Source organism: Neolamprologus multifasciatus, chromosome 8 (assembly GCF_963576455.1).
Source record: "Neolamprologus multifasciatus chromosome 8, fNeoMul1.2, whole genome shotgun sequence".
NCBI lineage: Eukaryota > Metazoa > Chordata > Actinopteri > Cichliformes > Cichlidae > Neolamprologus > Neolamprologus multifasciatus.
Window position 1 is genome coordinate 4,093,144 of NC_140446.1, and position 14,943 is coordinate 4,108,086.

The window sequence follows — 14,943 nt, forward strand, 5'->3', positions numbered from 1 at the left end:
CCAGGCAAGGCAGCGTGATGCATCCCGAGACAACAGGACGGGGATATCTACACAACTGTGTGAGTCAATTACCTTCAAAAAGTTTATCAATTCACTTGAACCAAAATTACGAACACCCGGTGCTGTGAGAGTTAATAGTCTCATTGGGGCCAAGATATACATTTTATAGTTGTCTGGTATCAATGGTTGTTCATCTGCCTTTATTTATTTATTTAAAGAACCCATAGGTGGGAATGTGAGTTGTCTGTCTCTGCGTGTTAGCCCTGCGACAGACAGGCGACCTGTCCAGGGTGCAGTATGGTAGCTGGAATAGCAACATACCCAAGGATGAGCAGAATGACTGATATGATGAAACTGGGATTTTGTTACACTTAATTATTGCAAACACAACTAAAACTATAACTGAAACTAATCAAAACTAAACTGAAACTAAGGATTTTCAAAAAAATAAAAACTAAACTAAACTAGCAAACAATTGGTAAAAACGAATTAAAACTGATATAAAATTGAAAATCTGAAGTCAAAACTAAATAAAAATAAAAACTAATGAAAATTGCAAAACTATTTAAACCCTGGTCTTAAACGACAGGATGGACGTGAAGCTTACGTCATTTGCGGCTAACTCGCGGGTCTCAATTTAAAGAATAATAACAGTGCTTAGGCAGAAGGGTGGTAGACTGTTCCGACAGCAAACGTGTGAAAAATCACAGCTTGTGAGACTTTCTCTAATGATATCTCTCCCTATTAGTCTCAAAGCAGAAAAAGGTCACACTGCCACTACGAATCGAGCACAAATTCCCATAAAGGGACACGAGGCCAAAAAGGAAAAGGCAAAAAAAAAAAGTGATAAATCAAACAGAGTCTCCTCATCTGGTTTTTCTTCTTCTCTTGCTCTCTTTACAGATAATGTTTATAGGCGATGTCTTGCAAATGGGACATGGGCGTTGAAGGGGAACTACTCCATGTGTAAAGCCATCCTTCACGAGGAGGTAAGAGTCAGCTGTCTGCACGTGCCTTGATTAATGTGGCCTTTAGGGAGGATCCTAAAAGTGTGGAGCCTACTGCACGGTAATCGGAAACAGACAAAGGCAAGGTTAGTGGTGGAAGACGCCGCTTTGCTCGAGGCTTACTGGAATATTTATAGTAAATATGACTTCGGGGTTTGTTTGCCTGCAGACAAAAGAAACATCACTGAAAATACGGCACATTGCCTCAGAGCATCTCTTTAAGGAATCTACTTGTTTTGATTTTTGCACTGCAGCGTGCCTTTAATGTCACCTTGCCCCGAGTTATTGAGGCGTCGCTGGTTTCAAATGTAGGTGGAAGCTTTAAATCAGCTTATCGACCTGCAGCTTTTTCTCTTCTGAAACACGGGTTTCATTTAAAAGAAAAGAAAACAGTGATTTTTCTAAACAGCATTGTCCTCCGGTGATGTGAGCGACTCGTGAAAGCCGAGAAGAAAACAGCCAGTCAGCACGCTGCTGTTATGGTCCTGCTGTGCTCTACATTTTTACCCATTCACGTTTTTTTCTTCCACTTTTTCTACTCATGTTTTTTGTTCGTGCTCGCTGCGTCCTCGTGCAGTGTTTCGAGTGTTGTAAGTGCTCTTTTTTCCCCCCAAAGGACTGAATGCTCCTGATAAAAATGCAGAACATGCTTAAACAAATCGAGCAGGAACAAATACACATTTCAAGTTTCATTTCAGGGGGTCAAGTACTGCACTAGACCCCCTGAAATTACAGATACACGCGAGGCAGACAAACGCACACTAGGTGACCATTGGCACTGTTGCTTTAAAACACCACCTGGAGCAAAGGTAGATGGTAAGATTCAGCTTTTAGTTCCAAAGTCGACAGAAGGTTGTGTTTGTTCGTTTGTGGGTTTCGCTGCTGTTTGGCTTCACCTGCTTTTATTCACTTCACATACTTCACTTTATTTCCACCATACAGAGCTAAAGATGGATGCATCCTCTGTGACGGTAACTTGATTTATCAGCCTTTGTCCTATTAAGCGATCAAGTCCATGAAGTAAATCAGGAAAGCATTACTGAAGTCATATAGCGAGGGAGCAGAGGATCGTTTTCCCACAGAAATCATTCTGCAGCCACATCAATGTTCCCCTGGTAGCCATTAAAAAGAAGGCACTTATTCATTAGCTTCACTTTTCAGACCTGAAAGGAAAATCCGCTTTCCATGCGAAAATCTAACACCCAGTCCGTTTAAATGTGATGGAGGGGATCGCAAACAAGCATTTATAATGTCTTATTGACTCTATTTGCATAATTGCGTGAGTCCTCTTCTGTTTCAGTGCACCATGAAAGTGGCTACTGCATTTATGCGCGTGCTCCTCTGTCTTCTAGAATAGAATAGAATTCAACTTTATTGTCATTGCACATGCACAGGTACAGGGCAACGAAATGCAGTTTGCATCCATCCAGAAGTGCTTTAGTGATATAGATATATTACAATATATATTAGCAATAATATAGATATGTAAGTATGTTCCTGGAGGAGAGGCTGCTGGTGACATTCTATAGAGCCACCATAGAGAGCATCCTAACGTACGGCATAACAACATGGTATGCAGGGTGCTCAGTTGCAGACAGGAAAGTACTGCAGAGGGTCATCAACACAGCCCAGAAGATCACTGGCTGCTCTCTGCCCAGTCTGGAGGCCATTGCAAACTCCCGATACCTCAGCAGAGCTGGCAACATCATTAAGGACTACTCTCACCCCAGTAATCAACTGTTTGAACTATTACCGTCAGGCCGACGGTACAGGTCACATAAAACCACGACAAACAGATTCAGGGATAGCTTCTTTCCCAGAGCTATCACCGTAGTAAATGAGCACAAAACAATTAAACCTGCTTAACTGTACTTGCCATTGTCACTATATTATGCTGCTATTCATACTATCATTATATTATGCTGCTATCCTGTATATATTGTACTTATTATTGTCTGAGTACTACGGTTGTTTTATTGTACTTTTTATATTTTACATTTATATTTATTTTGCATTTTGGACCAAGGGAGTGGCACTCCAATTTCGTTGTACTTTGTACAATGACAATAAAGGCTATTCAATTCTATTCTATTCTATTCTATGTTACAGAAATGGGTCTATTATGGTATGTTATAATGTACACGGTATGAAGTATGTTATGAATATTCTATAACTAAGTATGTACAGGCTGTAGTGAGTACAAGCTATGAACAGGATATAAATATGAAATAAAAACTATACAGAAATCTGAGATATACAGTTATACAGAAATGTGAACTATGCAGGTTATAAACAGTTGTAGGATTAAAAATTATCGTATGTACAGAATGATTATTTACACAGAACTATACAGTAGTGCAGTTAAGATAAGTGAGATATGTGGATAATTTCTACAGAGGCTATAAAGTGCTGGTGGTTGTGAGTCGTGGTTCAGTCCATGTTATTATTGTGTGTTTGAGGGTACGGTTGTCTATGTGTGTGTGTGTAGGTGGTTGTGGGTGTGTGTATGTCCAGTCCATGTGTTTAACGTGGGTCAGATGTCAGGAGGAGTTCAGGAGTCTGACAGCTGTGGGGAAGGAGCTGTTCTGGTACCTGGTGGTCTTAGTCCGGAGGCTCCTGTAGCGCCTCCTAGAGGCAGGAGGGTGAAGAGTCTATGTGATGGGTGACTGGGGTCTTTGATGATTTTCCCAGCCCTTTTCAGACACCGATGTCCTTTATGGCAGGAAGTGGTGCTCCGGCGATGCGCTGGGCAGTTTTCACGACCCTCTGCAACGCCTTCCGGTCCGAGGCAGAGCAGTTCCCATACCAGACTGTTATACGGTTGGTCAGGAGGCTCTCGATGGTGCAGCGAGTTCACCGGGTTGTCTGAGGACAGGTGGTTCTTCCTCAGCGTCCTCAAGAAGAAGAGGCGCTGGTGAGCCTTCTTGACCAGCTTGGAGCAGTTGGTCGTCTAGATGAGATCCTCGGAGATGTGGACTCCCAGGAACTTGAAGCTGCTCACACGCTCCACAGCCGTCCCCTTAATGTGGATGGGTGGAGGTGGGTCAGCATTCTCTGCCATTATCACATCTTTCTGAGAGGATGGAGCAGCAGGAGAGAAAAGCACTGATAGTCCTAACTAACCAGAAGCTAGTCTGGCTGAGAGCAGTCAACCTGATAACTGACAATAAGTTGGAGTCTAAATCCTAATCCTGCATTATGGGATAAGACCGATGCTCTTTTAAAACACCAAAACAATGCCGGCTCTGCTCTGTGCTGTCGTCTCACTCTCTCAATCCCAATCCCACTGCTACTACAGAAGATTTTAAACCTTAAATTGGCTTAAAATCTATGATTCTTCTTTTTTATATCAGTGCCGTAGCGCTTAGAAATCATAACTCCATCACAATGAAATGTTAGGGAATAGTGTCAGCTGTGGATTAATATACATCTGCTGCTCTAGTGAGCGCTCAGAGCAGCCAGGAGGTGCCCGCCTAATTCAGTCGGCTTGATTCGGTGGTTATTTACGGAGCCCCGCAGGGGACATGGGAGAAAAAAAAAAATTAAGACGGACTTTTGCGAGATCTCGCAAAACAAACTCGGGATCTTGCAAAACAAACTCGGGATCTCGCAAAAGTTGAATTCCAACAATGGCGGCAGCTACTTGGTTGTAATATTACTCTTTCTGGGTCATAAAATACACTTTTAAGATATTTTGAGGCGTGAATGTAGCTGTGTAAACGTCAGATACCTGCTCGGTTTACAAGACAAGACATATTTGCAAAAGTGCTCCGACGTTTTCGGAGATCTGACACCCACTAGCTCGAAGCTAACGGGAGGTCGAGACCTACTACAGCTGGGAGGAACACCGCTTTCCCGGCACATCATGCCTGGACCTCCCGGTCGGCTTCGAGCTGGCGGCCTCCGAAGAATGCGGCTAAAACTTTTGCGAGATCCCGAGTTTGTTTTGCGAAATCTCGCAAAAACTTTTGCGAGATCTCGCAAAAGTCCGTCTTAATTTCTTTTTTCTCCCATGTCCCCTGCGGGGCTATTTGATTGTTTATTTTGCTCAATCTCACCCTAAGAGAACGGGTGAGGAGAATAGAATGAATTTAGAAACAGGCGACAAGTCCCTTTTTCCTCCAAATCCAAAATATCTTTGGAATATCTCTGAATTTGCAGTTATTTATTTATTAACCTTTATTTAACCGAGAAGTGAAACTCCTCAGAGTGAGTGAGCCCAGATTTGAAGCATTAATCTTGCATGTTTTTAGATGATGTAGCAGAGAACTAATTTCTGAGGTATTTCTGGCTTTGCTTTCCTCAGACATCTGGAGGAGCTGATAGTAGAGCCGCTGCTCCTTTGCATTTAAAAAAGCGAGATAATTCAGACTTCTAATCACGATCCACCCGGCTGCCTTCAGTTGGAGGTTTACAGGCTTGTCTAGCTCACAGAAGACCCAGAGGTGGACCCTGAACATCATATATGTTCATATATGATATGATTATATAGATTATATATGCAGTCGGCCCTGTAAATGCCTCAGGATCACCCAGGAGGAGCTGGGAAGTGTTGCCAAGGAGGAGGGCGTCTAGACGGACTTGTTTAGCCTTGGAGGGATTTCTATAATGCCATTCTTACTCTGAAATAGGGGCTCCATTAACACATTCGCCTTACACGTGAAAGATCCCCAGTTTGAAACTGGGAGCAGACACAAACCCAGCTTCGGTGCATCACAAGCTCAGCTAATTGGGAGGTTTGCATCAGGAAGGGCGTTTGGTGTCAAACCTGTGCTAAGTCAGCGTGTGGATCCATCTGCTGTGGTGACCACTCGGGAAATAAGGGAGCAGCAAACGTACCGTCTCCATCCTTCCTCTTAAATACACCGGCTTGTTTTTCTATCCAGGGAAACGACTTTTAATGAGCAGAGCGCCGTAAGATTATCACTGGAAGAATCAAAGACGTCGGCAACAGTTCAGGGGAGTGAAAAAGTCTGTGCTGAAATTAGCAGCAGGTACAATAATTGGAAATATTGATTCAGGGTTGATTGAAAGGCACTTTCTCAACATCAAAGTTGTGCCTGCTTTGACCCGAGGCAACCTTTCCGCCCTCGAGTCAATGTTAGATTAAAAGCTGCCGAGAGCAGAGCTGTCCGCCGGACACGATGTGTGTGAGCGATTCAGATGAAAACGAAACAGTTTTAGTTTGTTGAAATTTAAAATATTACCTCACTCTCTGCAGGTTGTCAGCGCTACATGAAACAGAGACACGCTTACTTTGCCGCTGCATCACCTCTTATTTTAATGCGCCCTTTTTAGCATTTGGAAACGTTTGCAGAGTGAATCTTAAGCTGTTGTGACTGACATAGGCTCTGTCTTATTTTTGGGTATGTGCAGAATGTTATTTAGTAAATAAGTAAGACCATGCCTGGAAAAGAAACATATAGTACCGTTGGATTTATAAAACATTTAGTTCTAACCGCCATGCATAAGCTTGTGCAATCTGCATAACATCCCTACTTCTGTATATAAGGAAATAGTTGAAGCCCAGGTGACGTAGAGAAACGTGAGGATGTTGCGAGAGAGAAGCCTGCACCTCTAAAGCACCAAAGTCCGACTGAAGAAACTGAAATGATTGTGTCCAAAGAGGAAATCAGAGAAAGTTGAGCTGTTTTTTAAGATGTTAAAACATTTAAGAGAAGGTCAGATAAATATTATTTAAATAGTAAGTACAATAGTATCTGAGAAAACCAAATTAATGACCAAAAGACAATAATAATTGTTGCACACTTCCAGGCGTGCATGAGTTCAGAATCGTTCTCTTTACTTGCTCATTTGCAACTGCAAATACAAAACACAAGCACTTCAGTTTAGTGTAGCTGCACTCTGCAGGCTATCTGTGCAGTAAAACACACAGGACCCCAAAGCCGCCCGATTCAGTGCCTGCGTGAGCGCGACCAGAATATTCTAGCTGGATTGCCAGTGAGCACTGTCAAAAATAGTAATAAAGATCTGAATGCATAACGTAACAATGATAAGAATGCCAAACACATGAAATTATGGAGGGAGGGGGGCAATATCTATTACAATACTTTCATCTTGTCCACTCATTACACGAGTCTCACATAATTCTAATAATAAATATTCATTTTAAAGACTTGTTTAAATTCACTAAAACAGCCAGGTCTTCATTTGTTCCTCTAAATCTGTTTGTAAGTTAGTGAATGAGGCTCATTGTGTGGATGGCCGCTTACGTATGAACCAGAACAGCCTCTCACGTCCTCGGCACAAATCTGATACTTATTCTAATAAGCAGGACAAAAATGTAGCTTTCAGACTAAAAGTCCCGGACTGGACTCGGTGTCACCGGGAAGCGTTGAGATTTGAAAAATCTACCTCTCAGTTTAATATTCACCTGTGAACATTTCTCAACTACCTTAAGTTTTGCTTTTAAAAGTATTAATTGTAATAATTATAATTAATATATGTAGATAGATAGATAGATATAATTTTATTTCGAACATGCAAATATAATTGAAATAACAACAGAAAAAAAACAAAACTTAAAAATCATCAAGTTTTCATGTAGATATCTTTGTCTACAGAATGCGTGTGCTCGAAAAGGAGTAGGATGAAGTTTACACTTTTCTTGTTCCTACCCCCTTATTTCAAATTTCATTGCTTACAAATCCATATCCAGGATTCAACATTATTTGATCATACATGGCTAACTATGTACAAGTCTAACACATTGAACATACACAAATAAAAACCATTTTCAGCACGTAAACCAGAACAACAACAAACTACATTTTTTACATAAACTAATCACCCTGTGTTCATTCTTAATTAATACAGCCTCACAAAATCCCCATTTTCTTGGTTGCCACGAATGAAGACCCTCAAACAAAATATCCTTCTTATTAAAATACACAAAAACAGAATAAAACCAGCAGACGCACAGCTTTTTGTTTTTTTGAAAGCAGAGTTGTGAAGACATGCTTTCGTGTAATTAGGTTGGCAGTTTATAGATCTGTGAGGATGAGAAAACAGAGTTTGGAGCGAGACCCTTCATTTACTGCCTTTTTTTTCCCGCGGACCGACTGATCCATCGATCCCTTCAGGAGATGGATATAGAGCGTCTCACCTTCTACAAATATGTGTCTCAGTTTTTCTTCCACCAGGTATCGGCAGCGCTGTGATTGACATCAGAGGAGAGAGAGGGGGGGACGTGAAGTAGCTTCCCTTTAAAGTTCAGGCTGTATTGAACCGGATATTCAGCGGTTCCACTGGGAGAAGAAACTGAGTGGATCAAAGGCTTATTAGAAAGTTTGTTTGAGGAAAAAAAGAATCCTCATTTCCTTTTGGGTCTTCCTCGAGGTTATTTTCTCAAATATAAGTGTCTTTGTTGTTTCTTATAAGGAGAGTGAGTCAGGTTTGGTTTTATGGCCCACACATATTGTGAGACCCGAGGCTACTGGTGGTGGTGGGTGGGTCTTATATTATCTTCTTGCCATCCACCCCCTCCTCTCCTTTCAGGCTCAACTCGGTTCTCTCGTATCCATTTGAAAAACCTCCCGTTTTCTTGATTTATATCTTAGCCTGCTCTACAGAAGTGCCTGTTGCAGAACTGATTCATGCACGTTTTTTTATATCTATACACACGTCCATACACTGCATGCAGTGGAAATCAATGCACTCTTTGGTTATATGCGCTTAGACCTTTGGAAGAGATCTTTGTATTTTGCTCATTCACACTGAATCATTGAATAGTGCGTGGAGCCCGAGGATGACAGCTTTAACAAAAGCTAACTGGAGTCAACAAACCTCAGTCAGATAAATGAAAGCACGTTGGAGGTGTGGTTAAAAGCTTCCTCTGATTTGTAAAAATACTCGGGGCTTTTCAGTTTGACGCATCTTCTTGAAAAAAGAGCTCTGAGGAGATTTGCATAAACCCAAAAAGTACCGTTAGAGATTTAGTCCAGCAGTTACTCTTCTTAGAAGTTGACTTTAAAAGTTACTAAAGCTTTAAATGATTCACAGGACCTGGTTAACATGAGGTGACTGTAGACATAAATATCATAAATATCACAGCTGCCTGCTGGAGTCTGAACACTTCTATCACGCTGCTGCTTGGGGAGATGTTATGTGGGCTAGTGCGGCTAGAGATGAGCTCTATGGGGAGAACGCAGCCGTGACGCAGTGTAAGAAGGTCCTTCATACATCGTGAACTTGTCATGTACATGGTGAAGCACGGCGGCGGTGGCACCATGATTTTGGCTGATTCATGGAGGTGAAATTCATTTTAACAAATTGTTTTGAATCACAGTGTCCAGATTCTCAACATTGACACCGCTGGACTACATCTACTTAATGTCAATGTGGATGATGATCTTGGGGACTGTTAGTTATTGCCAATAATTTGGAGATTTTTAGTTTTTTTTACCTTTAATGCTTTTAATTAATATTACAATATTATTAGATTTATATTAAAATTGATTTGCCCCACTCTAGTTATGACTTTTATTCAGTGGGGATGCAGAAAATGCATAAATGTTTCTGTGGTTGTTGCTAATCTGTTGCTAACTCTGTTTTATCCTGCTGGAAATGTAGTTAATAGAACAGATTAGAAAAATGAAAACTGACAGTCAGTAATTTGTCTCTCTGTCACTGGTAACATTAATTTAAACTGAAAGGATTTCCACATCGCCTTCATCAGAGTCAAACCTGAACATACTGAACATTTAAGTAGATTTTTTTTTTTGCCAGGATTACTTTTTGGCTTTATTTGCAGTACCAACATGATATTTTTGCCTTTTTATAGCTTTCTTATACTTGTTGACCCATTTTTTGTAGCACATTGAAATTATGTATCCAGTTCCTCTTGAAGAGCCTGATTGTGGATTTAGGATTTATTCAACCAGCTAATTCAAAGAAAACCTGGCTATGCTGAGCTGGCTATGTAGTGCACTGTTGTAGTGTAGTTGTGTTTGAGTCACACTGTTTGCATTCTCTCCATTCGCTGCTCCACCTGGTGTTGACACCATCGGTAATTAGCGATCACATGGTTGGATCACCAGTATGGAGTTGACTGCCCAACTCTACACTGACTCCAAAATTACCAAAGAAAATCCAACTTTTGGAGCAGTCCAGACCAAACCAAGGCTGTACGTCCCACTGATGCTGTCAGGGTCCTGGGTCCCCTGACCCAGCATGTTTAGTTCTTTGTGCTTTTTGTATTATTGTACTTGTGTGAGTTATTCTATGGTTTCTAGTTTCGATCCCTTGCCCTTCATGTTTCTCTGTGTACCCTCTGTTCTGTGTAAGTCTGTGTCTGCATGTTTGAGTTTACCTCTGTGTCTTTCGGTTCTTAGAGTCCTCTACCTTATTTGTTTGTCTCTTTGTTTCTTAGTTGCTGTCTCCACCGTGTCAAGTTTGCGTCTCTATGTCGTACTTCCTGTTTTACTTTGAAGGTCCGTGTCTTATGTGAATGCGTCCTGCTTTCCTTGTCTCGTCAGTCCTGATTTCTCCCAGCTGTGCCCTCCTGTGTCTCATTCCCCTCGTTACTTCCCAGTGTATTTAAACCCTGTGTTTCTCTGAGTCAGTGTCGCGTCGTCCCTCATGCTGTGTGGATCTCCCCGTGAGTTTAGTTTGCTTTGTATGACTTTCTCCTGCCAGCAAATAAAGCTGAGTTCTTTGTGTTTAAACCTCGTGCCTGAGTGCCTGCATTTTGGGTCCAACTCCTGCCTGCCGCACAGCGATTCATGACAGATGCGTCTGCTGTGTCTCTGTGGGTCATGCTAACTTGGCATCCTCAAACTTTGTTTAGGGGGAAATGATCCATCACACAAATCTGTTTATAACACTCTGATTAGTGCAAAGCTCCTTGCAGCTTTCCTAAAAGTGATTTTTGCATGAATCATTTTAAACATCCTTTGCACCCAAAGCGAAATGCAGAAATTTGACACGTTGCATTAGCTGCATTAGTGATCTCCGGCGTGCTTAGCACGTTTGCTTTTTGTGACCTCGTCATTTCCCTGAAAAGGAGGTGAAAAGTGCAAAGTTGGCAGTAAACAAAAAGCCACAACAGGCTTATATAATCCAAAATCATCCTTTAACACAACAGCAATACCATGAGCTGACCTCAAAGAGCTGCTCACATCCTGAGAATCTGGCTGAGCTGAAGCGCTTCTCTGAGGACACATGGTCCAAAACGTCCAGGACATTGTGCAGGTCTACTGGCAACACCCGTCAGAGATAACTGATGCCAGAGTTATTGTCACGATGAGTTGTTTCCTGCAGTGGTTGGACCCACGTGCAGGACTCGGAGACAAAACATTAACTTAAACGACAGCTTTATTTGCTGGTGAGTCACACTTGGCAATACATAAACATCAACTTAAACTAACTAGACCGGAGATGCTGAAGGTAGACGACAATGAACACACACAACAAATGTGGAGGACGCAACAACTGGCAGGGAAAAACACAGGGCTTAAATACATACTGAGGTGATTAGGGGATGTGAAACAGGAGGAGACCACAGCTGGGACTCATCAGACATGACAAGACAAGGGGAGGCAAAACTCAACACATTGACATAGTTCACAGACTTTCAAAGTAAAACAGGAAACTGAACAGACGTGGACTAAACGAGGGGATACAGTGACAGAAATGACTGTATACTAACAGAAGTAACACAGAACCACGACCTAAGAAGGAGAACACAAGAAATGCCAAGGACTAGGGATGCACCGATACCACTTTTTTGGAAACGAGTACGAGTACTTGCATTTCAGTACTCGCCGATACCGACACCGAGTACTTAATAAAAACATGATTTAAATTTACAGGTAACAGCTTTAGTCCTATAATTTAACAAAAAAACAACAACAAGGGACTAGTTTGGAATTAAGAACATTTATTTAAAATGAAAAGCATGCTGTATGCAACATATTACAGAATAAATTATTATAAAAAACAAAATTTAATTTTAAATTTGTTCGTCTGTTTCTCTGTTTAGAAGTCTCACTAGCACAGTCACAGCTGGGATGACACCAAAGGCTAGTGCGTCGTAGCGGCTCACTTTTTTAGTTAGTTCCTCAAAGGGAACTAAATACTTCAGCATCTGCATGGGCTCAATATTCTTCTTAGTGGATTTCTTTATCCCAGCACAAAAAAAGCCCATCTAACTAAGAGGTAGAAACACAGGCAACTTTGAAACGTGACGACAGCAAACCAATGATTACAGATTTATTTTTTTTCTTTTTTAAATATTGTAACATTTGGAGAATGGGTATTGCAACCACTCATAATAATAATAATAAAAAAAAAAAGACAGGAAGAAAGGACAGAACAAAAAGAGTAATGCTAATGAAAAAAAAAAAAAACCATGCTCATCATCAGTTACTATGAAGAGCACTTATTTAAAAAACAAAACAAACAAACAAAAAAAAAAAAACACAAAGTGGGAATTTAGTGAGCACATGTTGAATAAGAGACACCTTTATCAGTTAGTTAGTTCCTCAAAGGGAACTAACTAAAACAACAGTCGTCTCCATGGCAACAGTCGTCTCCATAAGAGCCCATTGGTGAGCGGTGAGATAGTCAGGGAGTTCGTGCTCGGACACGCCCAGCACTCGCTTTTGCTCAATGAGGGACTGGAGCATGTAATACGTGCTGTTCCAGCGCGTCTGTACGTCCTGCTGCAGTCTCTTTATTGGCTGGTTGAGCTGTCCCTGAATGTCCTCGAGGCGGGAGTAGGCTAAGGCGGTATAAAAAGCCCAACTATTTTCTGTCCCACTGCTATAGCATCAGCTATGCTCCTCCGTGCTAATAAGCATGGGTAAATAAGCGTGGGTAAACTCTTTGTGCTCGTTGTCATGTTGGGATTTTGGTGCTTGATTAAATTACTTGTGTTAAATGCGCTACCTTTTGAGCCTCTGGACAATTTCGCTGAGCACAATTTGCAGTCTGCCTTTGTTTTCGCGTCTTCGTTCACTTTGAAATAGTTCCACACGGCTGACTTGTCTCGCCTGCCCTTCTCGCAGCTCTGAGCTGCAGCCAGGGCCTGGGGGCGGGCACTCGGGGCCTGGGGGCGGGCACTCGGGGCCTGGGGGCGGGCACTCGGGGCCTGAGGGCGGGCACTCGGGGCCTGGGGGCGGGCACTCGGGGCCTGTGATTAACCCCTTACATGCCGCTCAAACATAGACAGGTCTCAGACCGTGGTATCGGTCCCCGTTATCGGGGGACTTTTAACGAGTACGAGTACTTTAGAAAATGTGGTATCGAGGCCGATACCCGATACCAGTATCGGTATCGGTGCATCCCTACCAAGGACCTAGGGAGTTAGGAATACTAGCGACAGAAATCAAACCCAAGAGAATCAAAACACATCATGAAATCAAAGATAACTAATACAAACAGAAAAACAGAGTCCACAGACTCAGTGTGACAGTTATTAAATTAAGATATTTAATCCAAGGATTCAACAACTTTTTTCCACCAGATTTGTGAATGTTTAATGTCATGCTCAAAAATTGTGCGTGTGTGTCTTTACTTGTGAGTTGGATAAAGATCAGATCACATTTTATGAGTAATTAAAGCAGAAAATTCCACACATACTCTTTTCTTGCCGCTAACCGCTCCTGTCGGTAATTACTCATTATTCCTCCTGTCACATGACCTTTAAAATGTTCCCTTTAAACGATGGGAAACAAAAAGTCGACAGTCCTTTAACCGGTGCGCACGACATCCTGCTGTGAAGGAGGGACTTTTGACATATCTTGGATTTTTAACTGGTGTTTTTAATTAGTAATGATTCCTAATTGCATTGCGTTCTATAATTAGAGCACGCATTGACGCTTTTCATAGCGCTGCTGCGCCGTGCAGGCGCTCTAACTGATTAAGCCACAGTTCGTAATCAGGTAGACACAGAGCACATGCTCGTTCTCATCATCAATATCGTATCAGGTTTTTTCTGCTTCTATTATTGCTGCATTTTTTCCACCGTGAGCATTTTAATGTGAACGCTCGCATAGAAGGGGAGTTTTACACATGATTGCACATTATTTCACTCGTATTCATCATTTCACACACAACAGACTGGTGCCTACTTTAGTCAGAGGCGTTATCAGAGGAAAAGTTAAACATCAAAATCTTATATTTTTTCTTTTCCCTCTCGGGGCTGCTGTTTATTTTTAACCTGACAGCTGCACATTAGACTTTAGTAAACTGGGTCCATTTAAATATCAAAGGTTACTCTGAGTCCCACGGACTAATCACACAGATGTGGACATGTTGAACTTTTACTGTAGTGATCTATCACACCAAAAATAAAGACAAAAATCCAGCTTTGCCTCGTTTGCTTTTTGATTTCCCTTCGTTTCACATTTTCAGCTGCTTTTGTTTGGACGCTTTGGTTTCCAGGTTTCCAGGTCTTTGGACTTTGTGTAGTTTAGCCCCTGAAAGGCTCACTTTTATTAGACTTTTTCTTGCATCCTGGTGCTCTTTTGCATTTCACGGCACTTAATTTTTGGTTATTTTGTTCTGCTTTTAATATGTTTTTATGCCCTTGGAAGTCCTGTGAGCCTTTACATGTGATACTGAGCTATACAAATACAACTGGAACAAAATCGCTGCACGTTTTGTCCCCCTGTCCCACATACTGAGACAGTGTCTGGCATTTTGACTGGATCTAGTTTAAATAAACAAACACGCGGGTCAAACAGGTGTGCTAATAAACCTTAACAGACTGAACAGCAGCTGAAATCTCATTTTTGGGAATATTAAAAAAGCAATACTTAGGAGTGCATTTACGCAGTCACAATCTTTGCCCCGTGTTTAGTTTCTTAGGATCTGATGAGGCTGAATGTGTTAAACTTCACAAACGAAGGATTTGTTGCCTTATATTTACTGAGATTTACCAAAGGAAGTAATTGGTAACTCAGTTTAAATG

General features: G+C 41.6%; 1 protein-coding gene across 2 annotated transcripts in view; it reads left to right on the forward strand.

Annotated features, from left to right (window-relative positions):
- Positions 1 to 14,943, forward strand: part of LOC146512238 (corticotropin-releasing factor receptor 1) — a 124,660-nt gene that overhangs the window by 56,324 nt on the left and 53,393 nt on the right. For both annotated transcript variants that reach the window (XM_085171236.1, XM_085171237.1), the window contains one exon: positions 904 to 989. In XM_085171236.1, the coding sequence (XP_085027362.1) occupies positions 904 to 989 (86 nt within the window). The remainder of the gene's footprint in view (positions 1 to 903; positions 990 to 14,943) is intronic.